The 17,234-nt window shown below is 45.0% G+C and overlaps 1 protein-coding gene across 1 annotated transcript in view; it reads right to left on the reverse strand.

Moving 5' to 3' along the window:
* Ppat (phosphoribosyl pyrophosphate amidotransferase) overlaps positions 1 to 17,234 on the reverse strand; it is a 34,698-nt gene that overhangs the window by 1,078 nt on the left and 16,386 nt on the right. Inside the window, exons 2-10 of the mRNA XM_051170233.1 lie at positions 14,671 to 14,737; positions 13,514 to 13,720; positions 8,224 to 8,336; positions 7,979 to 8,124; positions 6,398 to 6,470; positions 4,838 to 4,989; positions 4,476 to 4,603; positions 2,424 to 2,645; positions 187 to 307 (exon numbers count right to left, since the gene is read on the reverse strand). Coding sequence (XP_051026190.1) covers positions 187 to 307; positions 2,424 to 2,645; positions 4,476 to 4,603; positions 4,838 to 4,989; positions 6,398 to 6,470; positions 7,979 to 8,124; positions 8,224 to 8,336; positions 13,514 to 13,720; positions 14,671 to 14,737 — 1,229 coding nt within the window. The remainder of the gene's footprint in view (positions 1 to 186; positions 308 to 2,423; positions 2,646 to 4,475; positions 4,604 to 4,837; positions 4,990 to 6,397; positions 6,471 to 7,978; positions 8,125 to 8,223; positions 8,337 to 13,513; positions 13,721 to 14,670; positions 14,738 to 17,234) is intronic.

Raw genomic sequence — 17,234 nt, forward strand, 5'->3', positions numbered from 1 at the left:
ACTATACCCACCCAGCAGTGTTTACAACGTAAACTGTGGTCCACAAAAACTGCATGGCAAGAACTGTAACTGCTGAGTCATCTCTCCTGCATTCAAATTTATCTTCCAATTATTTACTGTTTTACACCGAAGTACAATTAAAATTTAAAACAAACAATTAAAATGTACAGAAACTTTAATACCTACCAAGGTACTCTGCAAGACTTTCAAATTCTGGTTTATTGGCTATGAGCTCTTCTTTTGTGGGAATGTTTATTCCCATGAAGCAAGGATGTTTTATTGGTGGTGAAGCAACTCGAATGTGTACCTTGAAAAGAAATGGTATTATATACTCACAGCAAAATTAATTATGTATTTTCCATTAATAAAATTGTCTTATTGGACATTCAGTAACAACATGAGCAATAGTGTAAATCACAGACTTGATTTCATTCAATAGGTGAATTTTTTTCTTTCTTTAAAAAAAAAAATTTTTTTTAATCATATTATTTGCCCGCATGAGCACAGTTGGTGCTCAGATGTCAGAAGAGGACATCAGATCCCTTGGAACTGGAGTTAGGGTTGCCTATGAACCACCACGTGGGTGCTGGGAACCAAACCTGGGGCCTCTGCAAGAGCAACCAATGCTCTTAACCACTGAGCCATCTCTCTAGCCTATGAATTTTTGTCTTTTCTTTCTTTGGTTTTCAAGACAGGGTTTCTCTGTGTAGCCCTGGCCGCCCTCGAACTTACAGTGATCCTCCTCCCTCTACCCCCTGAGCTCTGGGATTAAAGGCGTGGACTACCACACCCCACTTGTGAGTTTTTTTTCTCAATGAGGCATTTTCTTTCTCAGTATCTTGTACTTCCTACTGATGAGTGCACATTCCTAGTGCTACTTTTGTTTTGTTTTAATACTTAAACGGTACTTTGCTGTTCTTTTATTTTACCATATTAAACAGATACAATCTGCCAGGTAATAATGGAAATCTTCCGAATTATGACTTGGCTCCTTCTGTCTACTACTGTTTTTGCCCTTTCTGTTAGGTTCATTTACCTGGTCATAACCAAGATCCACCGTCTCTTTTTAATCTTTCATAGTATCAGAACAACCTGCCTGTTTTATGCAGTCTCCATACAGATGTAAGTGGCCACACCACATTTCACCAGCTTGGCAGGCACGTCACTGAACACACTCAACCATTTTCAAGTTATGTGGTTATCAGTTCTTTCTTACTACACCAGCAGATGCTGAGCATATTACATTCTCTTATTTCTTCTCGATAATAATCTTCATAGATTCCAACGGTGAGATTACCAGAACCATAACTGGTCGTCAAAAAGCTGCCAAGACCCTAGTCATTCTTGCAATGTTCTAAGCATCGCCATCCTTGTTGCTTTCTATCGTCTTGCACTCACTCAGCTATTCACTGTAAGAGGCATTGTGCTTCTGTAATTGAAAGGACTAAAATATTTAGAAGTCAGAATAACTTTGAGAATAAAAAAAAAAAAAATAATGAATGCACTCCTTGGAGATAGTGCAGGCTTTGTTTCAGATTACTAAAGAAAGTAAACACGGCAATAAAGGGAGGCACAACTCTTCTGGATTCTTCAAAGAATGTAAAAGTTACTTTTATGTAATTTTTCGTCTACTAAATGTGCGGTGACATGATATGCAAAACGGTTCTGGGTTAACTTCAAGTCATCTGAGAGGAAGGCGCCTCAACTAAGAAAATGCCTCCACAGTTCCAGCTGGAGACTGGCTTGTACCTAAGGCATTTTCTTAGTGATTGATGGGGAGGACCAGCCCTTTGTGGGCGGTGCCATTCCTGAGCTGGCGGTCCTGGGTTCTACAAGGAAGCAGGCAGAGCAAGTGAAGAATAGTAAGCAAGCCAGGGAGCAGCACCTCATGGCCTCTGCATCAGCTCTGGCCTCCAGGCAGGTCCCTGCCATTTGAGTTCCTGTCCTGACTTCCTTCAGTGATGAACATGGAAATGGAAACCTTATCTCTCTCCCCTCAACTTGCTTTTTAGTCATGTTGTTTCATGGCAGCAATAAAAACCCTGACTAAGACATGTAATGTCTAAAGGAACAATATATAACATTGACTCAAAAGCATTATATTGTGAAATGTTTGTTTGGTTGGGTTTTTTTGGAATAGGTTTATCAGTAGGCCACAGCCGTCCTTGAACACTTGACCCTCGTGCCACTACCTCCCAAGTGCTGGGAGTGACCTTCTATGTTTAACTTTTCAATCTATTAAAGATTAAACTTCGTGTAAGAGTAGTTAGCAAACGTCCTCTGTACTGCTGCCCAGCTATCATAAAGCGATCTGATATGCAAAGCTAAATTACACTGAACTATTCACTTGCATACAGGGCTTTCCATGATGACATCACATGGTTAATTTTTAGTGCTACAGCGTGTGTTTTAACATTACTTACCTCTTTTGCGCCGGATTCTTTGAGGAGTTTTATGATGGGCGAGATAGTATTGCCTCTCACAATCGAATCATCTATGAGAACAATTCTTTTGCCTATAAAGTTGTCAGACAACACGCCAAACTTTTTTGCAACACCAAGTTGTCTTAACCTCATGTTCGGCTGAATGAAGGTTCTTCCTACATATCGGTTTTTACATAGCACCTCCACATATGGCAGCCCACGCTGACGGAGGGAAATAAACACACAATTAGAAGCAATACTAGGCTAAGATGATGCCTTTCAGGGACAGGAGGTGTTTATCCATTCCTCACGGTAACCTTCCCCACAGCATGCGCACAGCGCTGCCCTTAGAAGCCAGGTGAGGGTCTTCTATGGCACCCCCAATTCTGTAGCAGTCTCGCCACCGCCATCTTGTTTTTGAAGAAGTGTCTCACTGTGTTACCTAGGCTGGCCTCCAACTCGGTGCTGTTTCTGCCTCAGCTTCTCTAGTGCTGGGATCACAGGCATATGCTACCACAAGCAACTTCTATCTTTTTAAAAAATAAGCTGGGGCCTCAGACTGTTGAGTAAGATGTTAGGCCAGAGCTTTCTCCAAAGGGGAGTCAGAATAAGAGAAAGCAGACTGTATTCCAAGAAAAGGAAGAGATCCTGTGGAAACTCACAAAGGCATTTATACAGCAGTTTAAAATGGTGAAAAAAGGACGGGCACACCACCAAATAGAAGCTAGCCAATCCAAAGAAAATCTGCATTGGGGGTGTGTGTGTGTGTGTATGTGTGTGTGTGTGTGTTGAAAACAGAAAGACCAAGAGAGAGGAAGAAGAGATCATGAGGGACGGTGGAAACAAAGGGTAATGGAGTACATGTGACATAAAAGCACAAAGAAGAACTATTATGGGGCAGGCAAGACTGCAAAGGGAAAGAGGAAGCACAGTGGGGAAGGGGTGGGGAAGGACAGGGTGAAATCACAAGCAGATGAAAAGGTCACACTGAAACCCTTTTATTCTGTATGCTATTAGAAATTAGAAGTAAGGGCCAACATTCTCATCTTTGCATGATTAAAAAACTGTGGTGGGCGGGGTCACCTCAGCCCTCCTCCAGCTGTGCTAACAGCTTTTCTGTATGAGAAAAAAAAAAAGGGGGGGGGTGATATTTGGAGATAAAGTGCTACCAGCTGAAGCTGAGGCAGAAGACAGAAGGAGATGGGACCAGGACAGGAGAAGGGCAGGGAGGTAGAGAGCCACATAAAGGGAGGTCACAACAGCAGGGAAGCTGGGTTAAGTGTAGAAGGCCAGCTGAGAGACTGCCCCAGCACAAAGGGCAACAGCCCTACACTATACAGATGCCTCCGTGTCTTTACTGTTAAACCCCAAGCAGGATCCCTCAAAAGCCACTAAAAGAGCTGGCACCCAACGTGGGGTCCAAGATCCAGACTAGGCCCAAGATGCAGACAAAGGGCAGGCATCACCCCAGGTCAGAGAGCACCCAGACACAAGACCCGAATAAGAGAATCCAGGCCCAGGCCTGTGGAGCAGACATGACTAAGGGCAGCCTGCCTTTTGTTTTTTTGGTTTTTTTTTGGGGGGGGGGGCAAGTGGGAAAGCAACAAGCATTTATTTATCCTGCCACCCTGGTGCCACTGGCACCGAAATTAACAATTGATAATACAGGGATATACCCTCATAGCCAGTTGATACAATATGTGTGTGTGGGTTACCTCAACAAAAGCCTACTTACTGTGTACTTGCATGTGCCTGCACAGGCATACGCACACCACAAAGCTTGTGTGGAAGTAGGGACAACTCACTTGAGTCAGTTCTCTTCTTTTACCTCGTGGGTCCCAGGAATCAAACTCATGTGGTCGACCTTGGTAGCATGAACCTCTTTACCTACCGAGCCATGTCTCTGCCCACTTTTTTGTTGAAAGAAATGTGCAATAATTCTTGCACAGGAATCAACATTAGACCCCCAAATCTTTCCCTCTTATGTAGTTGGTAAATTTCCCCTTTATAGGCCAGAAGACCAACTTAGTGATAATAATTAAAAGTAAATACCTTTGCCGCATACCCAAGAGCAGCAGGCGTAGCGGACTCTGGAACTGTGCTAACCAAGTCTGCTTCCACGGGTGCTTCGATCGCCAGCTGCTGACCACACCGATATCTTACTGTATAAACCATTTGATCTGGAATGTGTGGAAAAGAGATTAAACTGTCTTAACTGAGCATAATATTGCTATTCTAAAAAGCTGGTGCTAGGATTTTATAGATTGGACAAAAGGATAAAAATAATATATGCAGAAGCAATAAAGTAGAAAAACACAAGCTAGAAGTTTCAATTGTGTGGTATTTATAAAATTTCACCTTCCACTAAGATAAATGAGATTATATGAATAGGCAAAGAGAAGAACTGTACTGACCTTCAAATATACTATCTGGTCTTGCAAAATACACATATTCAAAGATACAAAAAGCCACTGGGTCTCCTTCAGCCCTTGGAATGATATCAAGAGTTCTGATTCCATGTCTGGATATTTCTACAATTTCCCCAGGCTTGACTTCATGGCAATATCTTAGAAAAAAAAAAACAAAACACACAAACAGAAGACATTTGTGAAACCTATCATTTTATACAATGAATACATGCTAATTTTTAAAAGGCAAAAGAAAAAAGCTTTTAGAGATCCACCTGCCTCTGCCTCCCTGGGATTTATGGTGTGCGCCATGGTGTTTGTTTGTTTTTCAAGACAGAGTTTCTCTGTGTAGCCTTGGACTTAAGGATCATTGCTAAGGACACTTTGCTTCTAAGACTTGATGACTTGACCTGAGTTTGATTGCTGAACCCACATGGTAAAAGGAAAGAACTGACTGATTCTCAAGTTGTGTGCGCGCACACACACACACACACACACACCTCTCTCTCTCTCAGCAGCCTGTTCCCCAGGTGCTCGGGATCCAAACTCAGGTCCGCGTGCTTGGGCAGCAGGCTCTTTACCAGCCAAACCGTCTGTCAGGCCTAAAGTAAGCCTGGCTGGTGAGATGGCTCAGTGGGTAGAGACGCTCGCTGCCAAGCCTCAAGACCTGAGTGGAAAAAGAGAACTCTCCTGGCCTTTGCATGTGCCCCTCCTTGCAGAAGTAAATACATGTAATTACAAAATAAACAAAGTAGATCATGTGAGCATTGTGTCTCAGGAGGCAGAGGAAGGAGAACTACCACAGGTTCCAGGGTAGCCTGGGTTAGAGTGAGACCGGGCATTAAAAACAAACACATACACAGGAGGGGAAAAAAAAAAAAAAAAAAAAAAATCAAGAGAGACTAGTGTTTTGAAAGACAGATGGTATTTTTAAAATCAAAAAGTAGTGCTGGGACACTAAAGTCAGTAGAATTGCTATTCACACTATAAATAACAAACCACGTGCATGAACGCTTTCTCATAGCAAAGAAAAAAGTCGTGGGTAAATGAAAACTACCCGCTGGGTGGTGGCCGCACATGCCTTTAATCCCGGCATTTGGGAGGCAAAGGCAGATAGATCTCTATGAGGCCAGCCTGGTTCACAGATCAACTTCCAGGACAGCCAAAGCTATACAGAGAAACCATGTCTCGAAAAACCCAAAAAGGGGGGGGGGGGGGGGGGGGGGGGGGGGGGGGGGGGGGGTGTGTGTGTGTGTGTGTGTGTGTGTGTGTGTGTGTGTGTGTGTGTGTGTGTGTGTGTGTGTGTGTGTGTGTGGTGTGTGTGTGTGTGTGTGTGTGTGTGTGTGTGTGTGTGTGTTGTGTGTGTGTGTGTGTGTGTGTGTGTGGTGTGTGTGTGTGTGTGTGTGTGTGTGTGTGTGTGTGTGTGTGTGTGTGTATCTCCTAAGCTCATAACCTCACTGCCTCAGACTTCTGAATACTAAGACTACAGGCATGTGTCATCATACCTGGCAGAAAAATGTTCAAGAACATGGAAAAAATTAAAATGACGAACAGGCTACACCTTACCTTGCACCAATAGATAGAAAGCTGCAAGACTCTGAAGACACCACCCATCCTTCCGTTTCTGAAGATTTTTTCTCTATAAATCACAAGATAACCAGTTTAGTGAATACGTTCAGGGAATTCTTGTTTTATGTCTGCTTTTTTGTATGGAGTCCAGGGGACAGAAGCCAGGAGCCTTGCACAACCTAGGCAAGCACTGTATTAATCAGCTGCAGCTCCTGCCCCCTCAAGGAGCTTTCTTTTTTTTTTTTTTAAAGAGGCTTTTAGTTGAGTGAGGCGGCTCACTGGATAAAGGTGCTTTCTGCCATGTCGGGCAGCCTGTGTTCGCTCCCTGGAAGCCCCGTGTCGGTCAGCCTGTGTTCGCTCCCTGGAGGCCCTGTGGCAGAAGGAGCATGGACTCCCAGACTTGAGGTCCTCTGAGCTCCGTATGTCATTCGTGCATGTTCAAATACAGGACATAATTTTTTTTTTTTAACGAGGCTTTTTCAATAGAGTAGCTAAACACCAAATAGATAAAAGCAGCTATAATGACCACATTAAAAGCATGGCCTAATTAAAAAACAAAAAAAATAATCCAGGGTTCCTCCTTCTAACATTATGATATTGTGGTTTGAACAAGCCAGGTAAGCCATAAAGAAAAATCACTGCAGAAATAAAAAGGTTAGGCAAAAGGACCATAGTATTAAATACATTGAACAGCCAGACACAGCCAAAGAAATGTACCTTAAAAACTAAGACCATAGATAGCCAGATGGCTCAGTGAGCAAAGCACTTGCTATGCAAACATAAGGGGCTGAGTTTGGATCCCAGCAACCAGCTAAAAGCCAGACATGGCGTTCATGACCTGTGCTAGCCCCAGCTCTGGAGGAGACCCACACAGCTCACTAACCAGCCACTCCAGCCGAGACTGTGAACTTCAGTCTCAAAAAGCAAAGAAGGAAGCAACAGAAGATGACGACTGAAGTTGACCTCTGGCCTGTACTCAACGAACGCACAAGGCAAGCACACCTGCACGCGCGCACACGTGTACATCTCCACCCCCCCACACACACACACTTTAAAGAACACCAACAGCTGGGGCTGAAGTGCTTGCTATGAAATCACAAGCACCTGAGTTCAGATCCAAGCACCCACGTTAATAAGCCTCGCATCCTGCACATACCTGTAACTCCAACTGAGGCCAGGCTTCCGGCCACCTCCAAGGTCAGGAAAGAGCCTGCTTCACAGAATAGGTAGAGCGACAGGGGACAAGAGCAGACACCCTCTTCTGGCCTCCTTAAACAGCACAGGAGCAGACAGCCACATACAAAGCATGTACACACTCACACAAATTTAAAAAAAAAAAAAAAGGAAAAAAGGCCGGAGAGATGGCTCAGCGGTTAAGAGCACTCACTGTCCACTCCTCCAGAGGTCCTGAGTTCAATTCCCAGCAACCATATGGTGACTCACAACCATCTATATGGCTCACAACCATCTATAATGTAATGTGATGCCCTCTTCTGGCCTGTGGGTATATATGCAGGCAGAGCACTGTATGTTTTTGAAAAGCATTATGAAAATCAAACATCCTCTGAAGCTCATTACCTTTGTCATTTATATCAGAAACTGGAATAAGACGACCGATGCACAGAGGACGGTTGCCGTATGGATCCCGCACCGCATAAATGACATCCCTGTGCATTATAAGCAGGGAGTAGGCTGTGGGCGCTTCCTTCATGAGGTTCTTAATTCTGGAATTACAAGTAACCGCGTGAATCACTCCGAATGTAAAGAACGCAAGCAAAGCTCTCATAGCCGGAGCTGCAAGCATGGGTCAGTTACACAATTACCTTGCTACCCAGTCTGGGGTATCATCTTGTTCCTGGGGAGGGGTATACGCCAGTAACTGGGTAATCATTTCACTATCAGAGGATGTGGAAAGCCCAATCCCGTGCCGCAGAAGCTGCAGGGGAGGAAAAGTTTCACCATTAGACCATTCCATGCTCCACCCCTCAGCCTACAGGACACAGTAGTAGAAACCAGGTGTTCTACAGATACCAAGTTCCGACCGAGTTTGTGTGTGGCATAAATGAATATCCGTGCTTGTGACCAATGAGAAGACAGGAATCACCATCTTAAATGACTAAATGTAGGCAGTCTCTAATAAACACTAGTTGAGTCTACTTTATGATCATGATGTTCTGAACAGGGCTACCCAAGACAGAAGCTGCCCCACAGACACGTACAGGATAACTTAAGTGGACACCCTGCCTGTCTTGCTGTTGCATGTCCTGTTTCTAGCAGCTTCCATGTCTGTGTTTATCTTGGTTAGCTAGTCATGTTTACTGCTCTGAGAACGCGCCCCTCCCATCCTCGAGACTTTTCCTCCTGTGTGCAATCACCTCTTGACGGATTTCACCTGGGAGGAGGATTCCTGTTTGGCTGCCTATTAGAATGCTCTTTGGAACTCTGGAAGAGGAGTAATAAACCGCTGCCGCGGCTGCTGCTGTGGCTGCTGCTCTCTTAGCACGAAGAGCCCGCTGTGTTATTGTGTGTGTGCGTGTGTGTGTGCATGAGTTAAATCCGCAGCCCCTCGCCTCAGTACCGCGGTGGCACGGGAGCCACACTTGACACTACCAACTCAACACTGCTCAACTTCTGTTGCTAGTTATCTCTAAAACTGCTAAACAAAGTGTGTACATGTATGTGCATGTGTGTGAACATGTATGCATACTATTGCTAAGCAGCTTGAAGGTATTAAATGATGACTAGAATTGAATGAACTGCAGAAAGCAGGTAACAATAAGTGAATGGCAAAATGCACCCCAAGGCGCTACCAGGAAGTTGGGGTGCGCTGAGTAAAGGCACGTCTCTGCATATGCAATTGTTCAGTCAGTGTAGGCAGAGAGCTATGGCCCACCAACAGTCTCATAGGTTATAAATGTGTGTTCCTTCTTTGTTTGCCGAAGGCAGTCAAGAATTATATCTGATGGGCTTTGGTAAAGAGCTGACTGACAGTGTCTGAGCAGGAAGTGGACAGCAGATCTTCCAGGCAGAGAAGGACACAATGGGAGAATGTGAGAGGTGGGAAATTCGCCAGGGACATGGGACAGTAGTATCGGGACTGAGCAGAAAGGTAAAGGACTAGCCACGCGGCCGGCTGTGGGCTAGAACAGTGAGGATAAGTCAGATGGGCTAAGAGGCTGCCAGCTAAAGGCCTAAGCTTTTAAACATGAATAAGCCCCCTTGTCCTTACTTATATTGCTGGAGAGCCTGAGACAGTCCCACTATACCAGGAATGGTAAGATGCCATGTCATTAGCAACAAAAGGATGAAATCATCACGCACAGACAGAAACTGGGCCCCATTAACAAAGGAAGCTCCAAACAGCACAGGTGGACAGGCTGCCTGAGGACGCATCTTTGCCCCTGTTCGCGGATTCTAGTTTCCTGTGATTGTTTCCACTTTATAATGTTCTGATATTTTTCACCTTCAAGTTTATACTCCATTTTCCTCACATGCCTTCTTTTTTATTAAACAACAGCTTATTATTTATTTTATTTTTTGGGGGGGTTTGTTTGTTTGTTTGTTTTGTTTTTTGAGCCAGGGTTTCTCTGTGTAGCCTTGGCTGTCCTGGACTCACTTTGTAGACCAGGCTGGCCTCGAACTCACAGAGATCTGCCTGCCTCTGCCTCCTGAGTGCTGGGATTAAAGGTGTGCACCACCATACCCAGCCTTCACATGTCTTCTTATGCTTTAAGAATATACAGAGTATTTCCTAATCCCAAACCCCCAAATGCTCCAAACTTTGTGACTTTTTGAGTTCCAGCACGGCTCCAGGGGTCTGGATCAGGAGTCCCAGCCCTGCTGAAGCTGCTTAGCTGACTGCTAACACCGCGCACGTTCACAACAGATTCTTGCAATTATTTCCAATTATCTATTTCTTTAGATAAAGTAAACTGTCAGGAACTAGACATTCGGCCTCATGACTGACAGCTGACAGACCCTTCCTGAGACTTCCCAGTGCAGCAGTTACCCAGGAGCTGTATTTGCCTGGAGACAGCAGAAACAGAAGCCAGAAACTGGCTACAGAGCTGCTACTGCTATCTTAGTGGCCCCCAGATATGGCAGGGCTGGGAGGTACACTGCTGTGTCACTTGATACGTGGTGACTGGTGTTTCCTGGGGAAAGGTGAGAGCCACAACTTAGCTTTCATCATTTTCAGAGAAATGTGGATAGCTGCCAAGTAAATGGGCCAGGACAACTGCAGAGGAGACTCAGACCAACAGTGGACACCTGTAAAGACTTAGCGTGTGTGTGGTGTGTGGTGTGTGTGTGTGTGAGTACGCACTCCAATTGCCAAGAACCCTCAAAGGTTACTATGCTATGATAGCATCAGCTAACCTTTATACAACCCAGCCTGTAGCTTGCAGTCCGCAGACATCCAGGTAACCTCCTGGCCTCATCCCTGTTGTCTCCAGCCCCTCAGGGACAGTGACATTCTGAACCTTGTCAGCTGGTCCACACATACAAGCAAGGCTCCTCTCGCCCACTGGGCACCTGTCTGGGAGACTCCCTGTGCGCTGCCCTGCGCTGTGACATAGCCACCGATTTGATTAGGCAGTTCCTTTATTAGCTTTGCTGCCTACTCAGGACCTTTCTTACGGGTCCAGCAGGCTGGATTGGTTGTGTGAGAACAGATGGTCCCTTGGGGCTCCTTATCTCAGGGACACCCAAGAACAACTAGAAGAAGGCTAAAGTGCTCAAAGAGGGTGGTCAGGACCGTAGGCTACAGAAGACTGCAGAGAGTGAGGAAGAACTGTTGGGAAAGGCTGGAGAGCTGGCTCAGCAGTTATAAGCACCTGCTGCTCTTGGAGGGTGCTCAGGTTCAATTCCCACACCAACGCGTCACCTCAAATTAGCCTGCAACTTCTGTAGCCACTCTCCAGAGGTACAATCACGTACATGGGTACAGAACACACACCAAGGCCCCCACACTCATACACACAAAAGAAAAAGGACTGTGGGGAGTACTGAGAAGGTGAGAGACCCACAGAGAACCGTGGGCTGCAACAGCTGTGGAGAAGCTGTAAGACCTGACTACTGGGAGGCTTCCAAAATGCTGCCACTGGCTCTGGCTCCCCAACACCCCGAACTCAGGGCTGTAACACTAGACGCTGGGTCACTGGCATGAAAAGCCCAGAGCCATAACACTAACAAGCGGAGGGCTGTAACACCATAGGCTCACAACTGTCGACACTAAGGGAGCTATACTTTGCATCTTTGTGATTTCTATGTGAATAAAGCAGAGAAACTCTCAGCTTAAAAAATAAAAAATTGCACAGAATTACTTTTATTTAGCCAATGTGTTTAATTTGTATCGTGAGATGTGAGCTTCGTGTTGACTTGGTATCATCCCTAAGGCGTCTCATAATGTACACACAAAATCTACAAAATCTGAAAGGCCTCTCACCTAAGCATTTCAGACAAAGAGTACTGAATCTGTGCTCCACTTTCTTCTTGCATTTTCATAATATTATTCAGATAAGGAAAATGCCTGTAACCCCAGCACTTGGGAGATGGTGGCTGGAGGGACGCCATGAGTTTGAGGTTAGTGAGAGCTACAGCTCTGTTCTGGGTTACAGGAAGACTTGGTCACAAAAAAAAAAAAAAAAAAAAGGAGGAGGAGGAAAGAAAGAAAGAAAAACACTACTGCCCTTGATACCCATGGGAGATAGTTCCAGACTTTTGTAAAACCAAACTTTGCAGATGTTTATGTCCCTGATAAAATCTAGTATGGGACTGAGGGAAAGGTCTTGGGCTCAACCCTGAGAACCTCAAACCAGAAAACAAGTCACTTAAAAATCCTCTTTATAGCCCTGCCCCCTCCCCCCAAGACAGGGTCTGTGCAGCCCTTGCTAACTTGGAACTTGCTCTGGAGACCAGGCTGGCCTCGAACTCAGAGATGCTTCTGCCCCTGCCTGGAGTGCTGGAATTAAAGGTGCGCGGCGCCACCACCCAGCCAGCCTCTGTTTCATGTAGTAACTGACACAATGTAAACCCCTGACAAGTGCGTAGGGCATAAGAAGGAAGAAGGCTGTTCATGTTCAGAACACATACTGCTCTCTACTTCCTACTCTAAATAGTGTTTTATCTACCCTTGACAGATATGGAGAGCCAAAAAGTCCAAATTAATATTGATTTTAGCCTAATCTTTCCTGGCACACAATACTAAAATTATCTGGACCACTAAAATTAATTGTATTCTGTACAATAACATAGTAAGGATAGGACTGGTGGCTAGACACTCCTTGGCAGCGTTAGGATAGAGGGTAGCTACCATGGAAACCAATCACTCGATCAGAGGGCTACATTCAGCCTTAGACCAAACCTCCAAGGAGGGGGCAGATGCTGAAGGTCGAGATGATCACCAAAGACATTTAGCAGACATGACTCCATAAAACTTAAAAGGACTGGCTTCACGGAACCGCTGGTATCTAGAAGGCACCGAAGCTTCCCCCATGCTCCCCCCACAAACCCTGCTATACCCGTCTCTTCACGTGTTCCATGTCTTTCATGATGTCTCTTAAAATAAATCAACAGGCATAAATTAAGCCTTTTCCTGAGTTCTCTGAGCCACTGCGCTGCTAAAATCAAGCAGTGGATTGTAGGCCCTACCAAGGTGCTTGGGGCCTAGACCTGCAGTGGGCATCAGAGGTGAGAATCTTACGGAATGAGCTCTCAACACGGAGGCCGTGACATAGGGGACCCGAGGAAGGACGGACTACAGGACACCAACTGGTCTGTCTAAGAAAACCCCACGTCTGGTCACAGCCTGAGCTGGGCTTGGCTTTTTCTCTCTCAAACAACTGTAAACATAGGAAAGGAGTTATAAGGAGATGTTTACAGTAATTCATCACTCTGCTGGCAGCGACCACAAGTCAACACTCCATCCAGATCACGGCACGGAGCGGCACTGCCTCCAGTTACCCGGGAGTCCGAAAATCTGGACACAGAGCAAGCACGCCAGGCAGGTCGGATGCAATGGCTTCCTGCACCGAGGAGACAGGCGGCAATAACTAGAAGATGCCGTTTGCTGCGATCCCCAACTTCCCTTCACCATCACAACACAGAACTTACCTTTTTCCTCAACCGAGCTGCATTTACCAGTTCGCCATTATGCGCCACAGCTATTTTCCCATGAAGGGTTTCGACAACGAATGGCTGGCAGTTTTCCAGTTCGCACTTTCCTGTAGTGGCGTACCTCGTATGTCCAATTCCGAGATTTGAGACATACAATTTCTTCAAATTGTCTTCGGTGAAAACATGATTTACGAGACCCATTCCCTTGAGAAGTCAAAGTAAAAGTGGATCTTAGGAAAAAATAGAAACTGCTATTGCTACTAACAAGAGTTGGCTTGGGCAACCCAAATTAGATATTTCACGTACTGTCTCTCCCTGCTCCAGAATTTGCATGGCTTTACTTTTGGGGGTGGGGGGGGGGGGGGCGGGGCTGAGACAGGACATGGCTGTCCTGGAACTTGCTCTACCACTGTTCATCTGAATTCACTTTTTTTGTTGTTGTTGTTGTTGTTTGTTTGCTGTTTTCTTTGTATCTCTGGGTAGCCTTAGCTGTCCTGGAACTGTCTTCTGGCCTCGAACTCACAGCAATCCTCCTGCCTCTGCCTCCCGAGTGCTGGGATGAAAGGCGTGCGCCACCACGCCCGGCTTGAATTCACTTTTTAAAAGAGGCTCAGGATACTCACATTAAACTCATTTAGCAGCTAGCAATTTGGTGGCGTTTACAATCGCCACAACATCGAAATGACAGACAGACAGACAGACAGACAGACAGCAGTAAGATTTTACTTCAGGGCAGTGAAATCTATCAAATATAAACTGAAATTAGCATTAAACAAAACAAAAAAAAAAAATCAAGGGATCTTAAAAGTATTTAAACAGATAACCTCCTGGCTTGAAGGAGCCAGTCTAGTTAAAGGAAAGGAACAGATCCCAATTTGACAAATGTGAGGACACAAAGTTGCAAGTAAATGGATTCAAGAGTATTGCTTCTAGTTACAAATTTATTTATACCCTCACACACATTTATTTACTAATTTATTTAAAAACAGGGTCCTATTACGTAGACTAGCCTCAACCTTAGTTCCTTCCACCTGCTTCTGCATCCCGAGTCCTGGCATTTAAGATGCCCACCACCACCACCTGGTCTCTACCCCACATATTAATGGGCAGCTGGCAACAGTTCTAACATCAACACTGCTAATGTACAAACTTACCTTATGCACCTTGAATGTAGGCACGGCACTGCCATCACTGGTCACAATACCAGCACTCTCCTGACCCCTGTGGACAAACGAATGCAGCATCTGTTAGAGCGGCCCGGTTAATAAGCTTCCTGTAGAACTTTATTGAACATACCTTTCCCAAATAGAACCCGTAAGCTGAGTCCGACAACGTACTGAATGCTATGGACTCTGTCCTCACATCTGTGGACTGTAACTACGTGACAGTGTCATCTGAACCTAACTGCTATGCCAGGTGCTTCACCTCTCTGTATTTATGTGAACGACTCAATCTGGCTTTCACAACCATCCTGTGGGGTAGGTACTATGATTATGAGTTATAAAGAAACAGAAAGAAAACAGGTACCATACCAAACGTGCAGCGGTGAGGGTATACTACGGGCTCAGGACAGATAACCCAACGCGAGGATTTGGATATCTGATGTCTATATAATCTGGTCTCTGAATAAGTTTCTATCAGTAAAGTACGTAGACATCAATATACTAGAAGGCAAAAAGGCTTTAGCTGCGTACACTAAAAGAAAGTTTCGGAGACAAGGTCTTAGCACTGTACCACACACTAGCTTCATGGGATCTCCGTGCTGCAGCCTCTGGCGTGCCGGGATTATAGGTGCCGATCACCACACCCGTCTAAAGGTTTTTTCTTGCTTTGTACACTTTCCCAGCTTTCCCCAACAAACCAACCAACACCACCCCCTTCTCATTTGGTATCATGGCCTCTCTATGTAGTTCTGGCTGTCCTGGAGCTTGCTATGTATAGATGGCCTCAAATTCAGAGAGATCTACCTGCCTCTGCCTCCTTAATACGGGGATTAAAGGCTCGCACCATCTCCCCCAGCATGAAATAATGGTCTTCGGGTTATTATTAGCTATAAATCTCAGCCAAAATGTAATGCTTTTTAAAAAAATTTTTGTCTGTGTATGAATGTTTTGATTGCATGTACGTACGTGTGCCACATGGGTGCCTGGTGCCCCAGTCGATGCCATAAGAGGGTGTCAGATCCTCTGGAACTGGAGTTACACACATTTGTGAACTGCTACATGGATGCTGGGACAGTACCTGGGTCCTCTCCTTGCAAGAACAAGGGATCTTAACCACCGAGCTATCAATTCAGCCCAAAATGTAATGTTTTTTAAATGCATTGCTATCAATATTGACTATAAACCTTTTTGAAAAATGTCCAACCATTTCCAAGTAATTTTTAAAAATTGGTATTTTTAGTGAGGCCAAAAATTATGTAAGAAATACACCAACAAATAGTTTTCTAAAACTACTTTGTTTGTTTGTTTTTCAAGACAGGGTTTCCCTGTGTAGCCTTGGCTGTCCTGAACTTGATTTGTAGATCAGGCTGGCCTTGAACTCACAGCAATCCACCTGCCTCTGCCTCCCCGAGTGGTAGGATTAAAGGCGTGCGCCACCACCACCTGGCTCTAAAACTACTTTTTTTTTAAAAAATGTATTTTTATGTTATATACATTGGTGTTTTGACTGTATGTATGTCTGTGAGGATGTCAGATCCCCTGGAACAGGAGTTACAGACAGTTTGTGAGCTGCCACATGAGTGCTGGGAATTGAACCTGGGTCCTCTGGAAGAGCAGTCAGTGCTTTTAACTGCTGAGCCATCTCTCAGCCCACCCCCCACCCCCCGCAAACAGTTTCCATTCCTTTTGTTCCAGGGGTAATTTCTCCCTAAAGTCCACATGAGTATGACGGTAACTATTTAGATCCAGGCGTCTTTAACCACCAAGCCTGCTTATTTGGCAGATCCTTAAGTTACTCCCTTAGGCAGCTTGGACCAGTTAAACTACATCCTTTCAAGCTCTTAGGAGCTTATTGACAACCAGTCCTTTGGTTTCCTAGGAAACAAAACGTTAGCTAGAAATAGAGAATCATTTCCAGGTCACTTTCAACACGGAGAGTGGAGCTGGAAAGCACTGGACTGAGGAGGAAGTGAAAGCTTTACTCAGCGTCTGGGCAAAAAGAAATATACGAAAATCACTTTACAGAACACTGAGAAATAAAGGGATATTTATTTACATTGCTAAAAGGCTGTGTAATCACTAGGAGAATAAAGAGATTAGAAACAGTACTGGGGAAAGTATAAAGATCTCAAGTGTGAATCGAGAACAGTTAAGTGTGCCCACAACTCAGGAGGCAGCTGTACAACTAACTAACAAGTTCTTGCACGATTTGGATGCAATCCTGCAGTATGAACCTACCACACAGTGACCAGGGGAGAAGGCCTGCAACAGGAGGTACCCTGAGCTCAAGGACTGACCCCAGAGGCCACTGAAATGTCGAAAAATGCCCCCCGGTGTTTTTCACACACCTCCAAACAAGACAACTATCTCTTCTAATATTCTCACATCTTAAATATATAAATAAAACCACTAAACGTCTGTCATGGAGATCCCAATAATAAGGATTCCTCCAGGAAATTGAATGCCTCAGAGAGTAGAAAGGCCGATGTCTTACAAGTTAAGCCATCAAATCTGGTAGCCCTTTTCTCTGGTTTACTAGACAACACGTTCTGGGC

This window comes from Acomys russatus, chromosome 28, assembly GCF_903995435.1.
Source record: "Acomys russatus chromosome 28, mAcoRus1.1, whole genome shotgun sequence".
Classification (NCBI taxonomy): Eukaryota; Metazoa; Chordata; class Mammalia; order Rodentia; family Muridae; genus Acomys; species Acomys russatus.